Source organism: Oncorhynchus keta, unplaced genomic scaffold (assembly GCF_023373465.1).
Source record: "Oncorhynchus keta strain PuntledgeMale-10-30-2019 unplaced genomic scaffold, Oket_V2 Un_scaffold_180_pilon_pilon, whole genome shotgun sequence".
Classification (NCBI taxonomy): Eukaryota; Metazoa; Chordata; class Actinopteri; order Salmoniformes; family Salmonidae; genus Oncorhynchus; species Oncorhynchus keta.
The window spans coordinates 248,976-273,094 of record NW_026290834.1 but is presented as its reverse complement, the minus strand read 5'-3'; the positions used below and the strand labels follow the sequence as shown (position 1 = coordinate 273,094).

At 45.1% G+C, this 24,119-nt stretch overlaps 1 protein-coding gene across 4 annotated transcripts in view; it reads left to right on the top strand.

Annotated features, from left to right (window-relative positions):
* ptprr (protein tyrosine phosphatase receptor type R) overlaps positions 1 to 23,743 on the top strand; it is a 144,082-nt gene extending 120,339 nt beyond the window's left edge. For all 4 annotated transcript variants that reach the window (XM_052514554.1, XM_052514553.1, XM_052514555.1 and 1 more), the window contains 4 exons: positions 4,928 to 5,065; positions 6,326 to 6,436; positions 10,621 to 10,892; positions 22,034 to 23,743. In XM_052514554.1, the coding sequence (XP_052370514.1) occupies positions 4,928 to 5,065; positions 6,326 to 6,436; positions 10,621 to 10,892; positions 22,034 to 22,127 (615 nt within the window). In that variant the 3' untranslated portion in view covers positions 22,128 to 23,743. The remainder of the gene's footprint in view (positions 1 to 4,927; positions 5,066 to 6,325; positions 6,437 to 10,620; positions 10,893 to 22,033) is intronic.
* Positions 23,744 to 24,119: the final 376 nt, after the last annotated feature.

Genomic DNA, 24,119 nt, shown 5'->3' with positions numbered 1-24,119 from the left:
GAGTGGTGCAGTCATATCCCAGTGTCTGTTGAACTGAGTGGTGCAGTCATAGAGTGATGTTGAACTGAGTGGTTTAGTCATATCCCTGGTCATTCTGAACTGAGGGTAAGGTCAGAACTGAGTGGTGCACCATAGAGTGATAATCAGACTGAGTGGTTTATCTATCCCAGTGTTGTTGAACAGTGGCTAACAGTCATATCCCAGTAATGTTGCTGTGGTTTAGTCTATCCCTCCCTGAACTGCTAAGTCACCATCCCAGTGGTGAATCAGTCTGTGGTTTATATCCCAGTGTTGCTGAACTGAGTGGTGAGTAATCAGACCTGCTGTTGTTTAACTCTCTCTGGACAGTAGCTAACACCATAGAGGATAAGTCAGACCTGTGTGAGTTTATCTCTCCCTGGACAGTGGTGCAGTCATATCCCAGTGTTGTTGAACTGAGTGGTGCAGTTTATCTCAGTGTTGTTGAACAGTAGCTAACAGTCATAGAGGTTAATCAGACCTGCTGGTGGTTTATCCCAGTGTTGTTGAACTGAGTAGTGCAGTCATATCCCAGTGGATAATGAACTGAGTGGTTTAGTCATATCCCAGTGGAACAGTAGCTATACCCATAGTTGATAATCAGACCTGCTGTGGTTTATCTCTCCTGGAACTGAGTAGCTAACACCATGTTGATAACAGACCTGCTGTGGTTTATCCCAGTCCCTGGAACAGTAGCTAACACCAGTGTTGTTGAACTGACCTGGTGCAGTCATATCCCAGTGTTGTTGAACTGAGTGGTGCAGTCATATGTTGTTGAACTGAGTGGTGCAGTCATATCCCAGTGTTGTATATCAGACCTGCTGTGGTTTAGTCTATCCCAGTGCTGTTGAACTGAGTAATCAGGTGCAGTCATTTATCCCAGTGTTGTTGAACTGAGGATAGTCAGACCTGCTGTGGTTTATCTATCCCAGTGTTGAACAGTAGCAGTCATATCACCATAGAGGATAACTGAGACCTGCTGTGTTTTATCTCTCTCTCCCTGGACAGTAGCTAACACCATGTTGAGGGTAAGTCAGACCTGCTGTGTTTTGAACTCTCTCCCTGGACAGTAGCTAACACCAACTGAGAGGATAGTCATACCTGCAGTGGTTTATTGAACTGAGTGGTGTAGTCATATCCCAGTGTTAATTGAACTGAGTGGTGCAGTCATATCCCAGTCCCTGGAACTGAGTGGCTAACATCCCAGTGTTGATAACTGACCTGGTGTGGTCATATCCCAGTGTTGGACAGTAGCTAACACCATGAGTAATCAGACCTGCTGAGTGGTTTAGTCATATCCCAGTGTTGTTGAACTGAGTGGTGCAGTCATATCCCAGTGTTGATAACTGACCTGGTGCAGTCATATCCCAGTGTTGGAACAGTAGCTAACACCATAGAGGATAATCAGACCTGCTGTGGTTTATCCCAGTGTTGTTGGACTGAGTGGTAACAGTCATATCCCAGTGTTAATTGAACTGCTGTGGTTTATCATATCCCAGGACAGTAGCTAACACCATGTTGTTGAGAGGATAAGTCATATCCTGCTGTGGTTTATCTCAGTCTATCCCAGGACAGTAGCTAACACCATAGAGGATAATCAGATCCTGCAGTGTTTTGATCTGAGTGGACAGTAGCTAACACCAGTGTTGATAATCAGACTGAGTGGTTTAGTCTATCCCAGTGTTGTTGAACAGTAGCTAACACCATAGAGTGATAATGAGACCTGCTGTGGTTTATCTATCCCAGTGGACAGTAGCTAACACCATAGAGGATAATCAGACCTGCTGTGGTTTAGTCTCTCCCTTGTTGAACTGAGAGAGGATAATCAGACCTGGTGCAGTCATATCCCAGTGTTGCTAACACCATAGAGGGTAAGTCAGACCTGCTGTGGTTTATCTCATATCCCAGTGTTGCTGAACTGAGTGGTGCAGTCATATCCCAGTGTTGTTGAACTGAGTGGTGCAGTAGCTATCACCATAGTTGATAATCAGACCTGCTGTGGTTTATCTCTCTCCCAGGACAGTAGCTAACACCATAGAGGATAATCAGACCTGCTGTGGTTTAACTCTGGTCATATCCCAGTGTTGTTGAACTGAGTGGTGCAGTCAGCTATCCCAGTGTTGATAACAGACCTGGTGCAGTTTATCCCAGTGTTGTTGACAGTAGCTAACACCATAGAGGATAATCAGACCTGCTGTGCAGTTTATCTCTGTCCCTGGACAGTAGCTAACACCATAGAGGATAATGAACTGAGTGGTTTAGTCATATCCCAGTGTTGTTGAACTGAGTGGATAATCATATCCCAGTGTTGTTGAACTGAGTGGTGCAGTCATATCCCAGTGTGACCTGTTGAACTGAGTGGTGGACAGTAGCTAACACCATAGAGGATAATCAGACCTGAGTGTGGTTTATCCCAGTGTTGTTGAACTGAGTGGTAACAGTCATATCCCAGTAATGACCTGAACTGAGTGGTTTAGTCTATCCCTCCCTGTTGAACAGTGGTGCAGTCAATCACCATAGAGGATAATCAGACCTGCTGTTTTGAACTGAGTCTGCAGTCATATCCCAGTAGCTAACACCATAGAGGATAATCAGACCTGCTGAACTGGTTTATCTATCCCAGTGTTGGACAGTAGCTATATCACCATAGAGGATAATCAGACCTGGTGTGGTTTATCTCTGTTGTGGAACAGTAGCTAATCCCAGTGTTGATAACTGAGACCTGCAGTCATATCCCAGTGTTGTTGAACTGAGTGGTGCTAACCCAGTGTTGATAACTGAGACCTGCAGTTTATCTCCCAGTGTTGTTAGAACTGAGTGGTGCTGGTTGCAGTCATATCCCAGTGTTGTTGAACTGAGTGGTACAGTCAGACCTGTGTTGTTTAACTGAGTGGTGCAGTCATAACCCAGTGTTGATAACTGACCTGGTGGTTTATCTCAGTGTTGGAACAGTAGCTAACACCATAGAGGATAATCAGACTGAGTGGTTTAGTCATATCCCAGTGTTGCTGAACTGAGTGGTGGATATAAGACTGCTGTTTTATCTTTTCTGGACAGTAGCTAACACCATCAGGATAATCAGACCTGCTGTGGTTTCTCCATCTTGGGAAGTAGCTAACACCATAGAGGATAATCAGACCTGTTTCTGTTGTTTCCATGTAAAGTCTATGGAGAGAACACCAAGGAGGATAATCAGACCTGCTGAACTAGTGAACTCACTCTCTGAAGTGACCCATAGGGATAATCAGACCTGCTGGGTTTATCCACTTCCCTGTACAGTAAGCTCAACTACCATAGATGATAATCAGACCTGCTGTTACCTATTTAGTGCAATACATTCTGGTCATTCTGGTACACATATAGGGAATAATCAGCCATATGGGTTTATCACTCTCTGAACAGTAGCAACACCATAGAGGATAATCAGACCTGCTGTGGTTTATCTCTCTCTCTCTGGACAGTAGCTAACACCATAGAGGATAATCAGACCTGCTGTGGTTTATCTCTCCCTGGACAGTAGCTAACACCATAGAGGATAATCAGACCTGCTGTGGTTTATCTCTCTCCCTGGACAGTAGCTAACACCATAGAGGATAATCAGACCTGCTGTGGTTTATCTCTCCCTGGACAGTAGCTAACACCATAGAGGATAATCAGACCTGCTGTGGTTTATCTCTCCTCTGGACAGTAGCTAACACCATAGAGGATAATCAGACCTGCTGTGGTTTATCTCTCTCTCTGGACAGTAGCTAACACCATAGAGGATAATCAGACCTGCTGTGGTTTATCTCTCTCTCCCTGGACAGTAGCTAACACCATAGAGGATAATCAGACCTGCTGTGGTTTATCTCTCTCCCTGGACAGTAGCTAACACCATAGAGGATAATCAGACCTGCTGTGGTTTATCTCTCTCCCCTGGACAGTAGCTAACACCATAGAGGATAATCAGACCTGCTGTGGTTTATCTCTCCCTGGACAGTAGCTAACACCATAGAGGATAATCAGACCTGCTGTGGTTTATCTCTCTCTCCCTGGACAGTAGCTAACACCATAGAGGATAATCAGACCTGCTGTGGTTTATCTCTCTCTCTCTCTGAACAGTAGCTAACACCATAGAGGATAATCAGACCTGCTGTGGTTTATCTCTCCCTGGACAGTAGCTAACACCATAGAGGATAATCAGACCTGCTGTGGTTTATCTCTCCCTGGACAGTAGCTAACACCATAGAGGATAATCAGACCTGCTGTGGTTTATCTCTCCTCCCTGGACAGTAGCTAACACCATAGAGGATAATCAGACCTGCTGTGGTTTATCTCTCCCTGGACAGTAGCTAACACCATAGAGGATAATCAGACCTGCTGTGGTTTATCTCTCCCTGGACAGTAGCTAACACCATAGAGGATATTCAGACCTGCTGTGGTTTATCTCTCTCTCCCTGGACAGTAGCTAACACCATAGAGGATAATCAGACCTGCTGTGGTTTATCTCTCTCTCCCTGGACAGTAGCTAACACTATAGAGGATAATCAGACCTGCTGCTTTGGGGTGCCATTGGGCGGTGCACAATTGGCCCAGCATGGTCCGGGCCGTCATTGGAAATTGGTTCTTAACTGACTTTCCTAGTTCAATAAAGGTTCAATAAAAAATAAATAAATAAATAAATAAATAAATAGCAGCACACATTAAGACAGAAATATGAACACCAAATGAATGGTTTAGTGACTCTGCTGTCTAAACAACCTGTCCATTCATCATGCCTTAACAGGCTAGTCCCCAGTCTAGTGACGGTTTACAAAAACTATTTTGTTCCAGTCAAGAATTCCTGTGTACCAGTTTGCTAATAGTCCTCCCTCCCTCCCTCCCTCCCTCCCTGCCTCCCTCCCTCCCTACCCCTCTCTAACCTCTGCAGGGTTACCTAGGCGATGAGAAGGCCTACATCGCCACCCAGGGTCCCATGATCAACACAGTGAATGATTTCTGGCAGATGGCCTGGCAGGAAGACTGTCCTGTCATCATCATGATCACCAAGCTCAGGGAAAAGAACGAGGTACGGGGTGCACTCACACTCACTCACTCACACACACACACACACACACACACACACACACACACACACACACACACACACACACACACACACACACACACACACACACACACACACACACACACACACACACACACACACACACACACACACACACACACACACACACACACACACACACACACACTAGAGTTGAATAGCGGGAGCATGGGTTACAGAGATTTACCGCCCGAACCCAGTCCCTTTTCCCCGGAAAAAATAACACTGAAAACAATATAAATTGAGACAGAGCTGTTTCCAGACAGCAAGCAGTTAGCTAATCTTAAATGTCTGTAACGTCAGTCTCATCTGTCTCATCAGTCTCATCAGTCTCAGGTAGCATCAGTCTCAGGTAGCATCAGTCTCAGGTAGCATCAGTCTCAGGTAGCATCAGTCAGGTAGCATCAGTCTCAGGTAGCATCAGGCTCAGGTAGCATCAGTCTCAGGTAGCATCAGTCTCAGGTAGCATCAGTCTCAGGTAGATTCAGGCTCAGGTAGCATCAGTCTCAGGTAGCATCAGTCTCAGGTAGCATCAGTCTCAGGTAGCATCAGGCTCAGGTAGCATCAGTCTCAGGTAGCATCAGTCTCAGGTAGCATCAGGCTCAGGTAGCATCAGTCTCAGGTAGCATCAGTCTCAGGTAGCATCAGTCTCAGGTAGCATCAGTCTCAGGTCAGTCTCAGGTAGAATCAGGCTCAGGTAGCATCAGTCTCAGGTAGCATCAGGCTCAGGTAGCATCAGTCTCAGGTAGCATCAGTCTCAGGTAGCATCAGTCTCAGGTAGCATCAGTCTCAGGTGGCATCAGTCTCAGGTAGCATCAGTCTCAGGTAGCATCAGTCTCAGGTAGCATCAGTCTCAGGTAGCATCAGTCTCAGGTGGCATCAGGCTTGATTTCTCATGCTGATCAAAGCTCTAATCAAATTACATTTAAAGCAGATTTATTTGGTTTATATGCTTTAGAATGACATTTCTGGTTTTGGCGGGAAATACCGTTTTTTTTCTCCGGGAGAAAAGTGATTTATTCTCGGGATGGAACATTGTTTTTCAGTACCTGGGAAAATATTCAACCCTTACACACACACACAAAGAAACACAGGAACCCGTAGGTATAAACAAATATGTACGTGATTCTACACATGTAAAATACATGACATAATCACTGGAACAATAGTGATTGGTGATACGATAACATGTGTAATGATTAATGATGTTGTCTGTTCCAGAAATGTGTTCTGTACTGGCCAGAGAGGCGTGGTATCTATGGCAAGGTGGAGGTGCTCATTAACAACGTGACAGAGTGTGACAACTACACCTGTCGGACCCTCAACCTGAAGGTACTTTTCACTCAGGGATGGAACCCATTGACCGAACTGGGTCGCTGTGGGTTTCTATCTATTTACTATACACTTCATTAACTCTCCTTTGAAAATCTACACTTTTAAAAGTTCATGTTTTGTTGACTCATACCCAAATAATGTCGACTCATCCTATAGGCTCTACTCGTATTTGTGACCAAAGCATAATTTGGGGAAAATAAAACACTTCAAAAACCCCCACCTGAAACATTTATTTCAAACAGACCGTTTCCAAAATGCTTGCTATTTTCTCAGAGCATGATGTCATCCTCCTGAGGAGGATGAACTGACCAATCAGCGATCTACTTGCAATAATATTTTTTATGACCGGTATACATCCACACCATTCTGTTGTTGGGGTACGACCACACCATTCTGTTGTTGGGGTACGACCACACCATTCTGTTGTTGGGGTACGACCCACACCATTCTGTTGTTGGGGTACGACCACACCATTCTGTTGTTGGGGTACGACCCACACCATTCTGTTGTTGGGGTACGACCCACACCATTCTGTTGTTGGGGTACGACCACACCATTCTGTTGTTGGGGTACGCCCACACCATTCTGTTGTTAGGGTACGTTCTGTTGTTGGGGTACGCCCACACCATTCTGTTGTTGGGGTACGACCACACCATTCTGTTGTTGGGGTACGCCCATTCTGTTGTTGGGGTACGCCCACACCATTCTGTTGTTGGGGTACGACCACACCATTCTGTTGTTGGGGTACGACCACACCATTCTGTTGTTGGGGTACGCCCACACCATTCTGTTGTTGGGGTACGCCCACACCATTCTGTTGTTGGGGTACGACCACACCATTCTGTTGTTGGGGTACGACCACACCATTCTGTTGTTGGGGTACGACCACACCATTCTGTTGTTGGGGTACGACCACACCATTCTGTTGTTGGGGTACGCCCACACCATTCTGTTGTTGGGGTACGACCACACCATTCTGTTGTTGGGGTACGACCACACCATTCTGTTGTTGGGGTACGACCCACACCATTCTGTTGTTGGGTTACGACCACACCATTCTGTTGTTGGGGTGGAAGACCATTCTGTTGTTGGGGTACGACCAGACCATTCTGTTGTTGGGGTACGCCCACACCATTCTGTTGTTGGGGTACGCCCACACCATTCTGTTGTTGGGGTACGACCACACCATTCTGTTGTTGGGGTACGCCCACACCATTCTGTTGTTGGGGTACCACCATTCTGTTGTTGGGGTAACCACACCATTCTGTTGTTGGGGTACGACCAACCATTCTGTTGTTGGGGTATTCTGTTGTTGGGTTACACCACACCATTCTGTTGTTGGGGTACGCCCACACCATTCTGTTGTTGGGGTGACCACACCATTCTGTTGTTGGGGTACGGCCACACCATTCTGTTGTTGGGGTACGCCCACACCATTCTGTTGTTGGGGTACGCCCACACCATTCTGTTGTTGGGGTACGACCACACCATTCTGTTGTTGGGGTACGCCCACACCATTCTGTTGTTGGGGTACGACCACACCATTCTGTTGTTGGGGTACGGCCACACCATTCTGTTGTTGGGGTGGCCCACACCATTCTGTTGTTGGGGTACGTCCACACCATTCTGTTGTTGGGGTACGTCCACACCATTCTGTTGTTGGGGTACGTCCACACCATTCTGTTGTTGGGGTACGACCACACCATTCTGTTGTTGGGGTACGCCCACACCATTCTGTTGTTGGGGTACGTCCACACCATTCTGTTGTTGGGGTACGGCCACACCATTCTGTTGTTGGGGTACGCCCACACCATTCTGTTGTTGGGGTACGACCACACCATTCTGTTGTTGGGGTACAGCCACACCATTCTGTTGTTGGGGTACGCCCACACCATTCTGTTGTTGGGGTACGGCCACACCATTCTGTTGTTGGGGTACGCCCACACCATTCTGTTGTTGGGGTACGCCCACACCATTCTGTTGTTGGGTTACGACCACACCATTCTGTTGTTGGGGTACGCCCACACCATTCTGTTGTTGGGGTACGACCACACCATTCTGTTGTTGGGGTACGACCACACCATTCTGTTGTTGGGGTACGCCCACACCATTCTGTTGTTGGGGTGGCCCACACCATTCTGTTGTTGGGGTACGACCACACCATTCTGTTGTTGGGGTACGCCCACACCATTCTGTTGTTGGGGTACGCCCACACCATTCTGTTGTTGGGGTACGACCACACCATTCTGTTGTTGGGGTACGACCACACCATTCTGTTGTTGGGGTACGACCACACCATTCTGTTGTTGGGGTACGACCACACCATTCTGTTGTTGGGGTACGCCCACACCATTCTGTTGTTGGGGTACGACCACACCATTCTGTTGTTGGGGTACGACCACACCATTCTGTTGTTGGGGTACGCCCACACCATTCTGTTGTTGGGGTACGCCCACACCATTCTGTTGTTGGGGTACGACCACACCATTCTGTTGTTGGGGTATTCTGTTGTTGGGGTACGGCCACACCATTCTGTTGTTGGGGTACGGCCACACCATTCTGTTGTTGGGGTACGACACCATTCTGTTGTTGGGGTACGCCCACACCATTCTGTTGTTGGGGTACGCCCACACCATTCTGTTGTTGGGGTACACCACCATTCTGTTGTTGGGGTACGGCCACACCATTCTGTTGTTGGGGTACGCCCACACCATTCTGTTGTTGGGGTACGGCCACACCATTCTGTTGTTGGGGTACGCCCACACCATTCTGTTGTTGGGGTACGCCCACACCATTCTGTTGTTGGGGTATGGCCACACCATTCTGTTGTTGGGGTACGCCCACACCATTCTGTTGTTGGGGTACGACCACACCATTCTGTTGTTGGGGTACGACCACACCATTCTGTTGTTGGGGTACGACCACACCATTCTGTTGTTGGGGTACACCCACACCATTCTGTTGTTGGGGTGCGACCACACCATTCTGTTGTTGGGGTACGCCCACACCATTCTGTTGTTGGGGTACGGCCACACCATTCTGTTGTTGGGGTACGCCCACACCATTCTGTTGTTGGGGTACGCCCACACCATTCTGTTGTTGGGGTAACCATTCTGTTGTTGGGGTACGACCACACCATTCTGTTGTTGGGGTACGACCACACCATTCTGTTGTTGGGGTACGGCCACACCATTCTGTTGTTGGGGTACGGCCACACCATTCTGTTGTTGGGGTACGGCCACACCATTCTGTTGTTGGGGTACGGCCACACCATTCTGTTGTTGGGGTACGGCCACACCATTCTGTTGTTGGGGTACACCCACACCATTCTGTTGTTGGGGTAAGACCACACCATTCTGTTGTTGGGGTACTTCTGTTGTTGGGGTACACCCACACCATTCTGTTGTTGGGGTACGACCACACCATTCTGTTGTTGGGGTACGCCCAGACCATTCTGTTGTTGGGGTACGACCACACCATTCTGTTGTTGGGGTACGACCACACCATTCTGTTGTTGGGGTACCCCACACCATTCTGTTGTTGGGGTACGACCACACCATTCTGTTGTTGGGGTACGACCACACTATTCTGTTGTTGGGGTACACCATTCTGTTGTTGGGGTACGACCACACCATTCTGTTGTTGGGGTACGCCCAGACCATTCTGTTGTTGGGGTACACCCACACCATTCTGTTGTTGGGGTACACCCACACCATTCTGTTGTTGGGGTACGACCACACCATTCTGTTGTTGGGGTACGACCAGACCATTCTGTTGTTGGGGTACGACCACACCATTCTGTTGTTGGGGTACGACCAGACCATTCTGTTGTTGGGGTACGACCACACCATTCTGTTGTTGGGGTACGACCACACCATTCTGTTGTTGGGGTACGACCACACCATTCTGTTGTTGGGGTACGACCACACCATTCTGTTGTTGGGGTACGACCACACCATTCTGTTGTTGGGGTACGACCAGACCATTGCAACACAGAAAAGGTGCTTTATAACATAATTTATAAAAAATGTTTAGAAGGAAAACTATTTCACTCACATTGTCATTGATTATAGGTCATATTTCATAGAAATCTGTTAACACTGGACAGTTACTTTAAACTAGACTGAAACCACAATCTTGATCTTACTCAAACTCTGTGTGTGTCTTTGTCTCTTTCACAGCAAGGGGCCCAGAGTCGTGTGGTGAAGCACTACTGGTACACATCGTGGCCGGACCATAAGACCCCAGACAGCGCCCAGCCCCTGCTCCAGCTGATGAGAGACGTGGAGGAGGACAGGACGGGCTCCCCATCGCAGGGACCCGTCATCGTACACTGCAGCGCAGGGATTGGCCGAACGGGCTGCTTCATCGCCACGACGATAGGCTGTCGTCAGTTGGAGCTGGAGGGAGTGGTAGATGTGCTGGGGATTGTGTGTCAGCTCAGAGCGGACAGGTGAGTTACCTACACCTGGTGTATTAGACAGTATGTGGAATAGGTCCAGACAGCTGTCTGTTTACAGCAGACAGGTGAGTTACCTACACCTGGTGTATTAGACAGTATGTGGAATAGGTCCAATGTAGGTATGTTTACCAGACAGGTGGTGTTTATTATTAGACAGTATGTGGAATAGGTCCAATGTAGTAGAATATGTTTACAGCAGACAGGTGAGTTACCTACACCTGGTGTATTAGACAGTATGTGGAATAGGTCCAATGTAGTAGAATATGTTTACAGCAGACAGGTGAGTTACCTGGTGTATTAGACAGTATGTGGAATAGGTCCAATGTAGTAGAATATACACCTGGTGTATTAGACAGTATGTTTACAGCAGACAGGTGAGTTACCTACACCTGGTGTATTAGACAGTATGTGGAATAGGTCCAATGTAACAGACAGGTGATTTACAATATGTTTACAGCAGACAGGTGAGTTACCTGGTGTATTAGACAGTATGTGGAATAGGTCCAATGTAACACAATATGTTTACAGCAGACAGGTGAGTTACCTGGTGTATTAGACAGTATGTGGAATAGGTCCAATGTAGTAATATGTTTACAGCAGACAGGTGAGTTACCTACACCTGGTGTATTAGACAGTATGTGGAATAGGTCCAATGTAACAGCAATATGTTTACAGCAGACAGGTGAGTTACCTGGTGTATTAGACAGTATGTGGAATAGGTCCAATGTAACACAATATGTTTACAGCAGACAGGTGAGTTACCTACACCTGGTGTTATTAGACAGTATGTGGAATAGGTCCAATGTAACAGCTGTATGTTTACAGCAGACAGGTGAGTTACCTACACCTGGTGTATTAGACAGTATGTGGAATAGGTCCAATGTAACAGCTGTCTGTTTACAGCAGACAGGTGAGTTACCTGGTGTATTAGACAGTATGTGGAATAGGTCCAATGTAACACAATATGTTTACAGCAGACAGGTGAGTTACCTACACCTGGTGTATTAGACAGTATGTGGAATAGGTCCAATGTAACACAATATGTTTACAGCAGACAGGTGAGTTACCTACACCTGGTGTATTAGACAGTATGTGGAATAGGTCCAATGTAACACAATATGTTTACAGCAGACAGGTGAGTTACCTACACCTGGTGTATTAGACAGTATGTGGAATAGGTCCAATGTAACACAATATGTTTACAGCAGACAGGTGAGTTACCTACACCTGGTGTATTAGACAGTATGTGGAATAGGTCCAATGTAACACAATATGTTTACAGCAGACAGGTGAGTTACCTGGTTTATTAGACAGTATGTGGAATAGGTCCAATGTAACACAATATGTTTACAGCAGACAGGTGAGTTACCTGGTGTATTAGACAGTATGTGGAATAGGTCCAATGTAACACAATATGTTTACAGCAGACAGGTGAGTTACCTCCTGGTGTATTAGACAGTATGTGGAATAGGTAGTGGAGTCTGCCACTAGCATAGTCAGTGTAGTCAGCTCAGCTATCACCATTGAGACCGTGTCTGTGCCTCGACCTAGGTTGGGCAAAACTAAACATGGCGGTGTTCGCCTTAGCAATCTCACTAGGATAAAGACCACCTCCATTCCTGTCATTACTGAAAGAGATCATGATACCTCACATCTCAAAATAGGGCTACTTAATGTTAGATCCCTTACTTCAAAGGCAATTATAGTCAATGAACTAATCACTGATCATAATCTTGATGTGATTGGCCTGACTGAAACATGGCTTAAGCCTGATGAATTTACTGTGTTAAATGAGGCCTCACCTCCTGGCTACACTAGTGACCATATCCCCGGCATCCCGCAAAGGCGGAGGTGTTGCTAACATTTACGATAGCAAATTTCAATTTACAAAAAAAAAAATGACGTTTTCGTAGCTTCTAGTCATGACCTACTCAATCACTTTTTATAGCTACTGTTTACAGGCCTCCTGGGCCATATACAGCGTTTCTCACTGAGTTCCCTGAATTCCTATCAGACCTTGTAGTCATTGCAGATAATATTCTAATCTTTGGTGACTTTAATATTCACATGGAAAAGTCCACAGACCCACTCCAAAAGGCTTTTGGAGCCATCATCGACTCAGTGGGTTTTGTCCAACATGTCTCTGGACCCACTCACTGTCACAGTCATACGCTGGACCTAGTTTTGTCCCATGGAATAAATGTTGTGGATCTTAATGTTTTTCCTCATAATCCTGGACTATCGGACCACCATTTTATTACGTTTGCAATTGCAACAAATAATCTGCTCAGACCCCAACCAAGGAACATCAAAAGTCGTGCTATAAATTCACAGACAACACAAAGATTCCTTGATGCCCTTCCAGACTCCCTCTGCCTACCCAAGGACGCCAGAGGACAAAAATCCGTTAACCACCTAACTGAGGATCTCAATTTAACCTTGCGCAATACCCTAGATGCAGTTGCACCCCTAAAAACTAAAAAAATGTCTCATAAGAAACTAGCTCCCTGGTACACAGAAAATACCCGAGCTCTGAAGCAAGCTTCCAGAAAATTGGAACGGAAATGGCGCCACACCAAACTGGAAGTCTTCCGACTAGCTTGGAAGGACGGTACCGTGCAGTACCGAAGAGCCCTTACTGCTGCTCGATCGTCCTATTTTTCTAACTTAATTGAGGAAAATAAGAACAATCCGAAATTCCTTTTGATACTGTGGCAAAGCTAACTAAAAGCAGCATTCCCCAAGAGAGGATGACTTTCACTTTAGCAGTGATAAATTCATGAACTTCTTTGAGGAAAAGATTATGATTATTAGAAAGCAAATTACGGACTCCTCTTTAAACCTGCGTATTCCTCCAAACCTCAGTTGTCCTGAGTCTGCACAACTCTGCCAGGACCTAGGATCAAGAGAGACGCTCAAGTGTTTTAGTACTATATCTCTTGACACAATGATGAAAATAATCATGGCCTCTAAACCTTCAAGCTGTATACTGGACCCTATTCCAACTAAACTACTGAAAGAGCTGCTTCCTGTGCTTGGCCCTCCTATGTTGAACATAATAAACGGCTCTCTATCCACTGGATGTGTACCAAACTCACTAAAAGTGGCAGTAATAAAGCCTCTCTTGAAAAAGCCAAACCTTGACCCAGAAAATATAAAAACTATCGGCCTATATCGAATCTTCCATTCCTCTCAAAGATTTTAGAGAAGGCTGTTGCGCAGCAACTCACTGCCTTCCTGAAGACAAACAATGTATACGAAATGCTTCAGTCTGGTTTTAGACCCCATCATAGCACTGAGACGGCACTTGTGAAGGTGGTAAATGACATTTTAATGGCATCGGACCGAGGCTCTGCATCTGTCCTCGTGCTCCTAGACCTTAGTGCTGCTTTTGATACCATCGATCACCACATTCTTTTGGAGAGATTGGAAACCCAAATTGGTCTACACGGACATGTTCTGGCCTGGTTTAGGTCTTATCTGTCGGAAAGATATCAGTTTGTCTCTGTGAATGGTTTGTCCTCTGACAAATCAACTGTACATTTCGGTGTTCCTCAAGGTTCTGTTTTAGGACCACTATTGTTTTCACTATATATTTTACCTCTTGGGGATGTTATTCGAAAACATAATGTAAACTTTCACTGCTATGCGGATGACACACAGCTGTACATTTCAATGAAACATGGTGAAGCCCCAAAATTGCCCTCGCTAGAAGCATGTGTTTCAGACATAAGGAAGTGGATGGCTGCAAACTTTCTACTATTAAACTCGGACAAAACAGAGATGCTTGTTCTAGGTCCCAAGAAACAAAGAGATCTTCTGTTGAATCTGACAATTAATCTTAATGGTTGTACAGTCGTCTCAAATAAAACTGTGAAGGACCTCGGCGTTACTCTGGACCCTGATCTCTCTTTTGAAGAACATATCAAGACCATTTCGAGGACAGCTTTTTTCCATCTACGTAACATTGCAAAAATCAGAAACTTTCTGTCCAAAAATGATGCAGAAAAATTAATCCATGCTTTTGTCACTTCTAGGTTAGACTACTGCAATGCTCTATTTTCCGGCTACCCGGATAAAGCACTAAATAAACTTCAGTTAGTGCTAAATACGGCTGCTAGAATCCTGACTAGAACCAAAAAATTTGATCATATTACTCCAGTGCTAGCCTCTCTACACTGGCTTCCTGTCAAAGCAAGGGCTGATTTCAAGGTTTTACTGCTAACCTACAAAGCATTACATGGGCTTGCTCCTACCTACCTCTCTGATTTGGTCCTGCCGTACATACCTACACGTACGCTACGGTCACAAGACGCAGGCCTCCTAATTGTCCCTAGAATTTCTAAGCAAACAGCTGGAGGCAGGGCTTTCTCCTATAGAGCTCCATTTTTATGGAACGGTCTGCCTACCCATGTCAGAGACGCAAACTCGGTCTCAACCTTTAAGTCTTTACTGAAGACTCATCTCTTCAGTGGGTCATATGATTGAGTGTAGTCTGGCCCAGGAGTGGGAAGGTGAACGGAAAGGCTCTGGAGCAACGAACCGCCCTTGCTGTCTCTGCCTGGCCGGTTCCCCTTTTCCACTGGGATTCTCTGCCTCTAACCCTGTTACGGGGCTGAGTCACTGGCTTGCTGGGGCTCTCTCGTGCCGTCCCTGGGGGGGTGCGTCACCTAGGTGGGTTGATTCACTGTTGTGGTCGGCCTGTCTGTTGCCCCCCCTTGGGTTGTACCGTGGCGGAGATCTTTGTGGGCTATACTCGGCCTTGTCTCAGGATGGTAAGTTGGTGGTTGAAGATATCCCTCTAGTGGTGTGGGGGATGTGCTTTGGCAAAGTGGGTGGGGTTATATCCTTCCTGTTTGGCCCTGTCCGGGGTGTCCTCGGATGGGGCCACAGTGTCTCCTGACCCCTCCTGTCTCAGCCTCCAGTATTTATGCTGCAGTAGTTTATGTGTCGGGGGCTAGGGTCAGTTTGTTATATCTGGAGTACTTCTCCTGTCCTATTCGGTGTCCTGTGTGAATCTAAGTGTGCGTTCTCTAATTCTCTCCTTCTCTCTTTCTTTCTCTCTCTCGGAGGACCTGAGCCCTAGGACCATGTCCCAGGACTACCTGACATGAGGACTCCTTGCTGTCCCCAGTCCACCTGGCCATGCTCCTGCTCCAGTTTCAACTGACCTGAGCCCTAGGACCGTGCCCCAGGACTACCTGACATGAAGGCTCCTTGCTGTCCCCAGTCCACCTGACTGTGCTGCTGCTCCAGTTTCAACTGTTCTGCCTTATTATTATTCGACCATGCTGGTCATTTATGAACATTTGAACATCTTGGTCATGTTCTGTTATAATCTCTACCCGGCACAGCCAGAAGAGGACTGGCCACCCCACATAGCCCGGTTCCTCTCTAGGTTTCTTCCTAGGTTTTGGCCTTTCTAGGGAGTTTTTCCTAGCCACCGTGCTTTTACACCTGCATTGTTTGCTGTTTGGGGTTTTAGGCTGGGTTTCTGTACAGCACTTTGAGATATCAGCTGATGTACGAAGGGCTATATAAATAAATTTGATTTGATTTGATTTTGATTTGATTTGATTTGAATAGGTCCAATGTAACACAATATGTTTACAGCAGACAGGTGAGTTACCTGGTGTATTAGACAGTATGTGGAATAGGTCCAATGTAACACAATATGTTTACAGCAGACAGGTGAGTTACCTGGTTTATTAGACAGTATGTGGAATAGGTCCAATGTAACACAATATGTTTACAGCAGACAGGTGAGTTACCTGGTTTATTAGACAGTATGTGGAATAGGTCCAATGTAACACAATATGTTTACAGCAGACAGGTGAGTTACCTGGTTTATTAGACAGTATGTGGAATAGGTCCAATGTAACACAATATGTTTACAGCAGACAGGTGAGTTACCTGGTTTATTAGACAGTATGTGGAATAGGTCCAATGTAACACAATATGTTTACAGCAGACAGGTGAGTTACCTGGTTTATTAGACAGTATGTGGAATAGGTCCAATGTAACACAATATGTTTACAGCAGACAGGTGAGTTACCTGGTTTATTAGACAGTATGTGGAATAGGTCCAATGTAACACAATATGTTTACAGCAGACAGGTGAGTTACCTGGTTTATTAGACAGTATGTGGAATAGGTCCAATGTAACACAATATGTTTACAGCAGACAGGTGAGTTACCTGGTTTATTAGACAGTATGTGGAATAGGTCCAATGTAACACAATATGTTTACAGCAGACAGGTGAGTTACCTGGTTTATTAGACAGTATGTGGAATAGGTCCAATGTAACACAATATGTTTACAGCAGACAGGTGAGTTACCTGGTTTATTAGACAGTATGTGGAATAGGTCCAATGTAACACAATATGTTTACAGCAGACAGGTGAGTTACCTGGTGTATTAGACAGTATGTGGAATAGGTCCAATGTAACACAATATGTTTACAGCAGACAGGTGAGTTACCTGGTGTATTAGACAGTATGTGGAATAGGTCCAATGTAACACAATATGTTTACAGCAGACAGGTGAGTTACCTGGTTTATTAGACAGTATGTGGAATAGGTCCAATGTAACACAATATGTTTACAGCAGACAGGTGAGTTACCTGGTTTATTAGACAGTATGTGGAATAGGTCCAATGTAACACAATATGTTTACAGCAGACAGGTGAGTTACCTGGTTTATTAGACAGTATGTGGAATAGGTCCAATGTAACACAATATGTTTACAGCAGACAGGTGAGTTACCTGGTTTATTAGACAGTATGTGGAATAGGTCCAATGTAGTAGTTTACAGCAGACAGGTGAGTTACCTGGTTTATTACAGTATGTGGAATAGGTCCAATGTACAGTTTACAGCAGATTAGACAGGTGAGTTACCTACACCTGGTGTATTAGACAGTATGTGGAATAGGTCCAATGTAGTAGAATATGTTTACAGCAGACAGGTGAGTTACCTGGTGTATTAGACAGTATGTGGAATAGGTCCAATGTAACACAACATGTTTACAGCAGACAGGTGAGTTACCTACACCTGGTGTATTAGACAGTATGTGGAATAGGTCCAATGTAACACAACATGTTTACAGCAGACAGGTGAGTTACCTACACCTGGTGTATTAGACAGTATGTGGAATAGGTCCAATGTAGTAGAATATGTTTACAGCAGACAGGTGAGTTACCTGGTTTATTAGACAGTATGTGGAATAGGTCCAATGTAGTAGAATATGTTTACAGCAGACAGGTGAGTTACCTACACCTGGTGTATTAGACAGTATGTGGAATAGGTCCAATGTAACACAACATGTTTACAGCAGACAGGTGAGTTACCTACACCTGGTGTATTAGACAGTATGTGGAATAGGTCCAATGTAACACAACATGTTTACAGCAGACAGGTGAGTTACCTACACCTGGTGTATTAGACAGTATGTGGAATAGGTCCAATGTAGTAGAATATGTTTACAGCAGACAGGTGAGTTACCTACACCTGGTGTATTAGACAGTATGTGGAATAGGTCCAATGTAACACAATATGTTTACAGCAGACAGGTGAGTTACCTACACCTGGTGTATTAGACAGTATGTGGAATAGGTCCAATGTAACACAATATGTTTACAGCAGACAGGTGAGTTACCTGGTGTATTAGACAGTATGTGGAATAGGTCCAGACAGCTGTCTGTTTACAGCAGACAGGTGAGTTACCTACACCTGGTGTATTAGACAGTATGTGGAATAGGTCCAATGTAACACAATATGTTTACAGCAGACAGGTGAGTTACCTACACCTGGTGTATTAGACAGTATGTGGAATAGGTCCAATGTAACACAACATGTTTACAGCAGACAGGTGAGTTACCTACACCTGGTGTATTAGACAGTATATGTGGAATAGGTCCAATGTAACACAATATGTTTACAGCAGACAGGTGAGTTACCTGGTGTATTAGACAGTATGTGGAATAGGTCCAGACAGCTGTCTGTTTACAGCAGACAGGTGAGTTACCTACACCTGGTGTATTAGACAGTATGTGGAATAGGTCCAATGTAACACAATATGTTTACAGCAGACAGGTGAGTTACCTACACCTGGTGTATTAGACAGTATGTGGAATAGGTCCAATGTAGTAGAATATGTTTACAGCAGACAGGTGAGTTACCTACACCTGGTGTATTAGACATTATGTGGAATAGGTCCAGACAGCTGTCTGTTTACAGCAGACAGGTGAGTTACCTACACCTGGTGTATTAGACAGTATGTGGAATAGGTCCAATGTAGTAGAATATGTTTACAGCAGACAGGTGAGTTACCTACACCTGGTGTATTAGACAGTATGTGGAATAGGTCCAGACAGCTGTCTGTTTACAGCAGACAGGTGAGTTACCTACACCTGGTGTATTAGACAGTATGTGGAATAGGTCCAGACAGCTGTCTGTTTACAGCAGACAGGTGAGTTACCTACACCTGGTGTATTAGACAGTATGTGGAATAGGTCCAATGTAGTAGAATATGTTTACAGCAGACAGGTGAGTTACCTACACCTGGTGTATTAGACAGTATGTGGAATAGGTCCAGACAGCTGTCTGTTTACAGCAGACAGGTGAGTTACCTACACCTGGTGTATTAGACAGTATGTGGAATAGGTCCAATGTAGTAGAATATGTTTACAGCAGACAGGTGAGTTACCTACACCTGGTGTATTAGACAGTATGTGGAATAGGTCCAGACAGCTGTCTGTTGACAGCAGACAGGTGAGTTACCTACACCTGGTGTATTAGACAGTATGTGGAATAGGTCCAATGTAGTAGAATATGTTTACAGCAGACAGGTGAGTTACCTACACCTGGTGTATTAGACAGTATGTGGAATAGGTCCAATGTAGTAGAATATGTTTACAGCAGACAGGTGAGTTACCTACACCTGGTGTATTAGACAGTATGTGGAATAGGTCCAGACAGCTGTCTGTTTACAGCAGACAGGTGAGTTACCTACACCTGGTGTATTAGACAGTATGTGGAATAGGTCCAATGTAGTAGAATATGTTTACAGCAGACAGGTGAGTTACCTACACCTGGTGTATTAGACAGTATGTGGAATAGGTCCAGACAGCTGTCTGTTTACAGCAGACAGGTGAGTTACCTACACCTGGTGTATTAGACAGTATGTGGAATAGGTCCAGACAGCTGTCTGTTTACAGCAGACAGGTGAGTTACCTACACCTGGTGTATTAGACAGTATGTGGAATAGGTCCAGACAGCTGTCTGTTTACAGCAGACAGGTGAGTTACCTGGTGAAGATAAAGCCATGTTCCTGCTTGTATGCTACTGTGTTTGTGTTGCTCTAATGACCATCAGTGATTACAGGCAGGCAGGTAGGCAGGCAGAAACGATGTGGCTGGGTAAGGACAGACAGACAGTCAGGATGGATGGATGTGGCTGGGTGAGGACAGTCAGGCAGACAGTCAGGATGGATGTGGCTGGGTGAGGACAGACAGACAGTCAGGATGGATGGATGTGGCTGGGTGAGGACAGTCAGGCAGACAGTCAGGATGGATGTGGCTGGGTGAGGACAGTCAGACAGACAGTTAGGATGGATGTGGCTGGGTGAGGACAGTCAGGACAGGATGATGGATGTGGCTGGGTGAGGACAGTCAGACAGACAGTAAGGATGGATGTGGCTGGGTGAGGACAGTCAGGCAGACAGTCAGGATGGATGTGGCTGGGTGAGGACAGTCAGGCAGACAGTCAGGATGGATGTGGCTGGGTGAGGACAGACAGACAGTCAGGATGGATGGATGTGGCTGGGTGAGGACAGTCAGACAGACAGTCAGGATGGATGTGGCTGGGTGAGGACAGTCAGGCAGACAGTCAGGATGGATGTGGCTGGGTGAGGACAGTCAGGCAGACAGTCAGGATGGATGTGGCTGGGTGAGGACAGTCAGGCAGACAGTCAGGATGGATGTGGCTGGGTGAGGACAGTCAGGCAGACAGTCAGGATGGATGTGGCTGGGTGAGGACAGTCAGACAGACAGTAAGGATGGATGTGGCTGGGTGAGGACAGTCAGACAGACAGTCAGGATGGATGTGGCTGGGTGAGGACAGTCAGACAGACAGTCAGGATGGATGTGGCTGGGTGAGGACAGTCAGACAGACAGTCAGGAGGGATGTTGGTGGGTGAGGACAGTCAGACAGACAGTCAGGATGGATGTTAGGGGGGATGTAGGTGGGTGTGACAGTCAGACAGACAGTCAGGATGGATGTTAGGAGGGATGTAGGTGGGTGAGGACAGTCAGACAGACAGTCAGGATGGATGTTAGGGGGATGTAGGTGGGTGTGACATAAATCATGCTAAGAAACTTGTACATGAGAAACGTTGTTTTTTTTACAAGAGAGGGACAGAACGTGATAATATGTTCCTATCTCTATCAAACACACACACACACACACACACACACACACACACACACACACACACACACACACACACACACACACACACACACACACACACACACACACACACACACACACACACACACACACACACACACACCCCTGAGCCTGAGCCTGAACAGGGTTTAAGCTGAAATATCTCCCACATCCTGTCTGTTCCAGGATAAAGCACTCGTCCATTAGGATGAAGCAGTAGCATGCAGCTCAACAGGGTATCAAGGACTTCATAATGTTGTCTTGGTTGAGCTTTAGTTAATCATTGAACAGAATGTACTGAAGCAAACTGCCACTGTACCGTTTAGATGACTGAGTACGAGTTTAAATGACCTTTTATCGTGACTAATTACCACAGGATTAAATAAGCTGGAGACAATCCTAAATGGTTCATGATTTATGAGACAGAACATTGGTAATTAATGTTCCAAATGTTCAGCAGCACTAAAATAAGAGATGTTCTTCAGTCACAGTATGAGATGGATTCATTATATTTCAGACAGTAGCATGGCCACAACTGATGGAAGGTTTTGTTTTATTGAAATGATTTTCCACTCCTTGTATTTCATAGCATGTTACTAACATGCTCCCACTGTTACTCCCACTGTTATGTTGTTATTTTAGCCGGGATTCTAATGGCTGCCTTGTCTCTGTGTGTCCTTTTCAGAGGAGGTCTGATCCAGACAGAGGAGCAGTACGAGTTTGTCCACCACGCCTTGAGCCTCTTCGAGACCCGCCTCTCCGCCGACACCGGCCAATGAACAGAGGCCAGGAAGTTTTCGTTAAAACATGCCAGGTTTTTCCAGGAAGTGGAATTTAATTCCCCCTAGCGGGAAGGACCTATCTTACCTGGTGACTGTGAGGTCCTGTGACTAATGAGGAAGTGGATGTTCGGGTGACGATTGGATGGTAGATGTCCTTGTGGGCTTTGTCTTTGTGGACATGTATGGACAGCCTGGACTGCTATTGGCTGATTGATTGAGTCTCCTTACAGAGAGAGAGATGGAGGTATGGACAGCCTGGACTGCTATTGGCTGATTGATTGAGTCTCCTTACAGAGAGAGAGATGGAGGTATGGACAGGTGATTATGTCTCTGAATGTAATGTATCCTTTCTTCTCTTCCTCTCTTTCCTCCTCCTCTTCTTCTACTACTTCCTGTCATTCGTGAGCAGCATCTGCTTCTGAAAACGTTGTTGTGAGCAACCTGCCTCTGTCCAATCAAACTCTCTGATACTGCAGCTCTGTCCAATCAGATTGCCTGATATTGATTCTGTAGTATAGCTACACTCTGACCTCTTACTACTATGTGCTACAGTAGATGGGTAGGTAGTCTGTGGTCCTTGAATCGTCTATGGTGTTTCTATTGAAAAGCAAAAGGTACGCTGTGGAAATGAATAGCACTTGTCTTTGTGACTTTACTAGGATATTTTTTTAATTGTGATTATTTATTTATTTTTTAAACTATGTGCTGTTACACAAAGGGTATTATTCTGAAGACTGTTATATTCCACTGGAGGTTGGCTTTTCTCTCAGTAACACACTAGAAGCTGCCCCTCTGCCATATACTATACCTCTAATAGCATGTTGATCATCCATTGAAAGATCAGTGTATGAAAGGTGAGGGAACGATTGGGCCTGTCTGCACGGTACTACACATCACAAGGTCTTTACACTATGGGGATGTGGCCATTATACACACTGACTTGGAAGCAGATAACCAACATAAAAAGCCAGCCGACACACGGCCCTTCAGGAATTGAGTTTGGCAGCCCCCTGCTATAGGCCATCCTGTAGATCTACCTTATTCACAGAGAACTGTCATGGCCGCCATGTGATCTACCCTGGCTCTGAAACGACATTTCATCACTAAATCAATCTTAATAACAAAACCTTTTTTTCTTTTTCTTTTCAGAAAATCATTTATTTTCCATTTCTTAGCTTTCAAATCCATCCTCAGGTATAATGTGTTGACCATTAAAGGCCCAGTGCAGTCAAAAACATGATTCCCCCCCCCCCTGTGTTTTATATATATACACATACTATGATGTTGGAATAAGGCAGTTAATTGAAATTGAGATAAAAACGGCTGCGTTGGGCCTTTAAGCATCACAGATATATGACAACTCTCTTTACCAAAATGTAAACGTTTAAATGACATGTTATGTTTCATTGTTGATCATATAGATTCAATTATAGTAATAATTATTATGTTTTGTTTTATACAATATTATGATAATGTTTTGATGTGTAACAGTAAACTCGTGATCGTTTGGTACTTTTAGATATTATGTTTTCTCTGTATGACTGAATGGTATAAATTCCCACACACTTTATCTCTGGAACAAAACAATTATTACAAAGATAACGTCAATCAGACACATCTACATTTTTTTTGTCTGGATTATGTGACCCTGATTTCAAACTCTGATATACTGTAGCTTCTAAATGCCAAATACATACAGTTGAAGTCAGAAGTTTTACATACACCTTATCCAAATACATTTAAACTCCGTTTTTCACAATTCCTGACATTTAATCCCAGTAAAAATGCCATGTCTTAGGTCAGTTAGGATCACCACTTTATTTTAAGAATGTGAAATGTCAGAATAATAGTAAGATAATTATTTATTTCAGCTTTTATTTCTTTCATCACATTCCCAGTGGGTCAGAAGTTTACAGACACTCAATTAGTCTTTGGTAGCATTGCCTTAAAATTGTTTAACTTGGGTCATATGTTTCGGGTAGCCTTCCA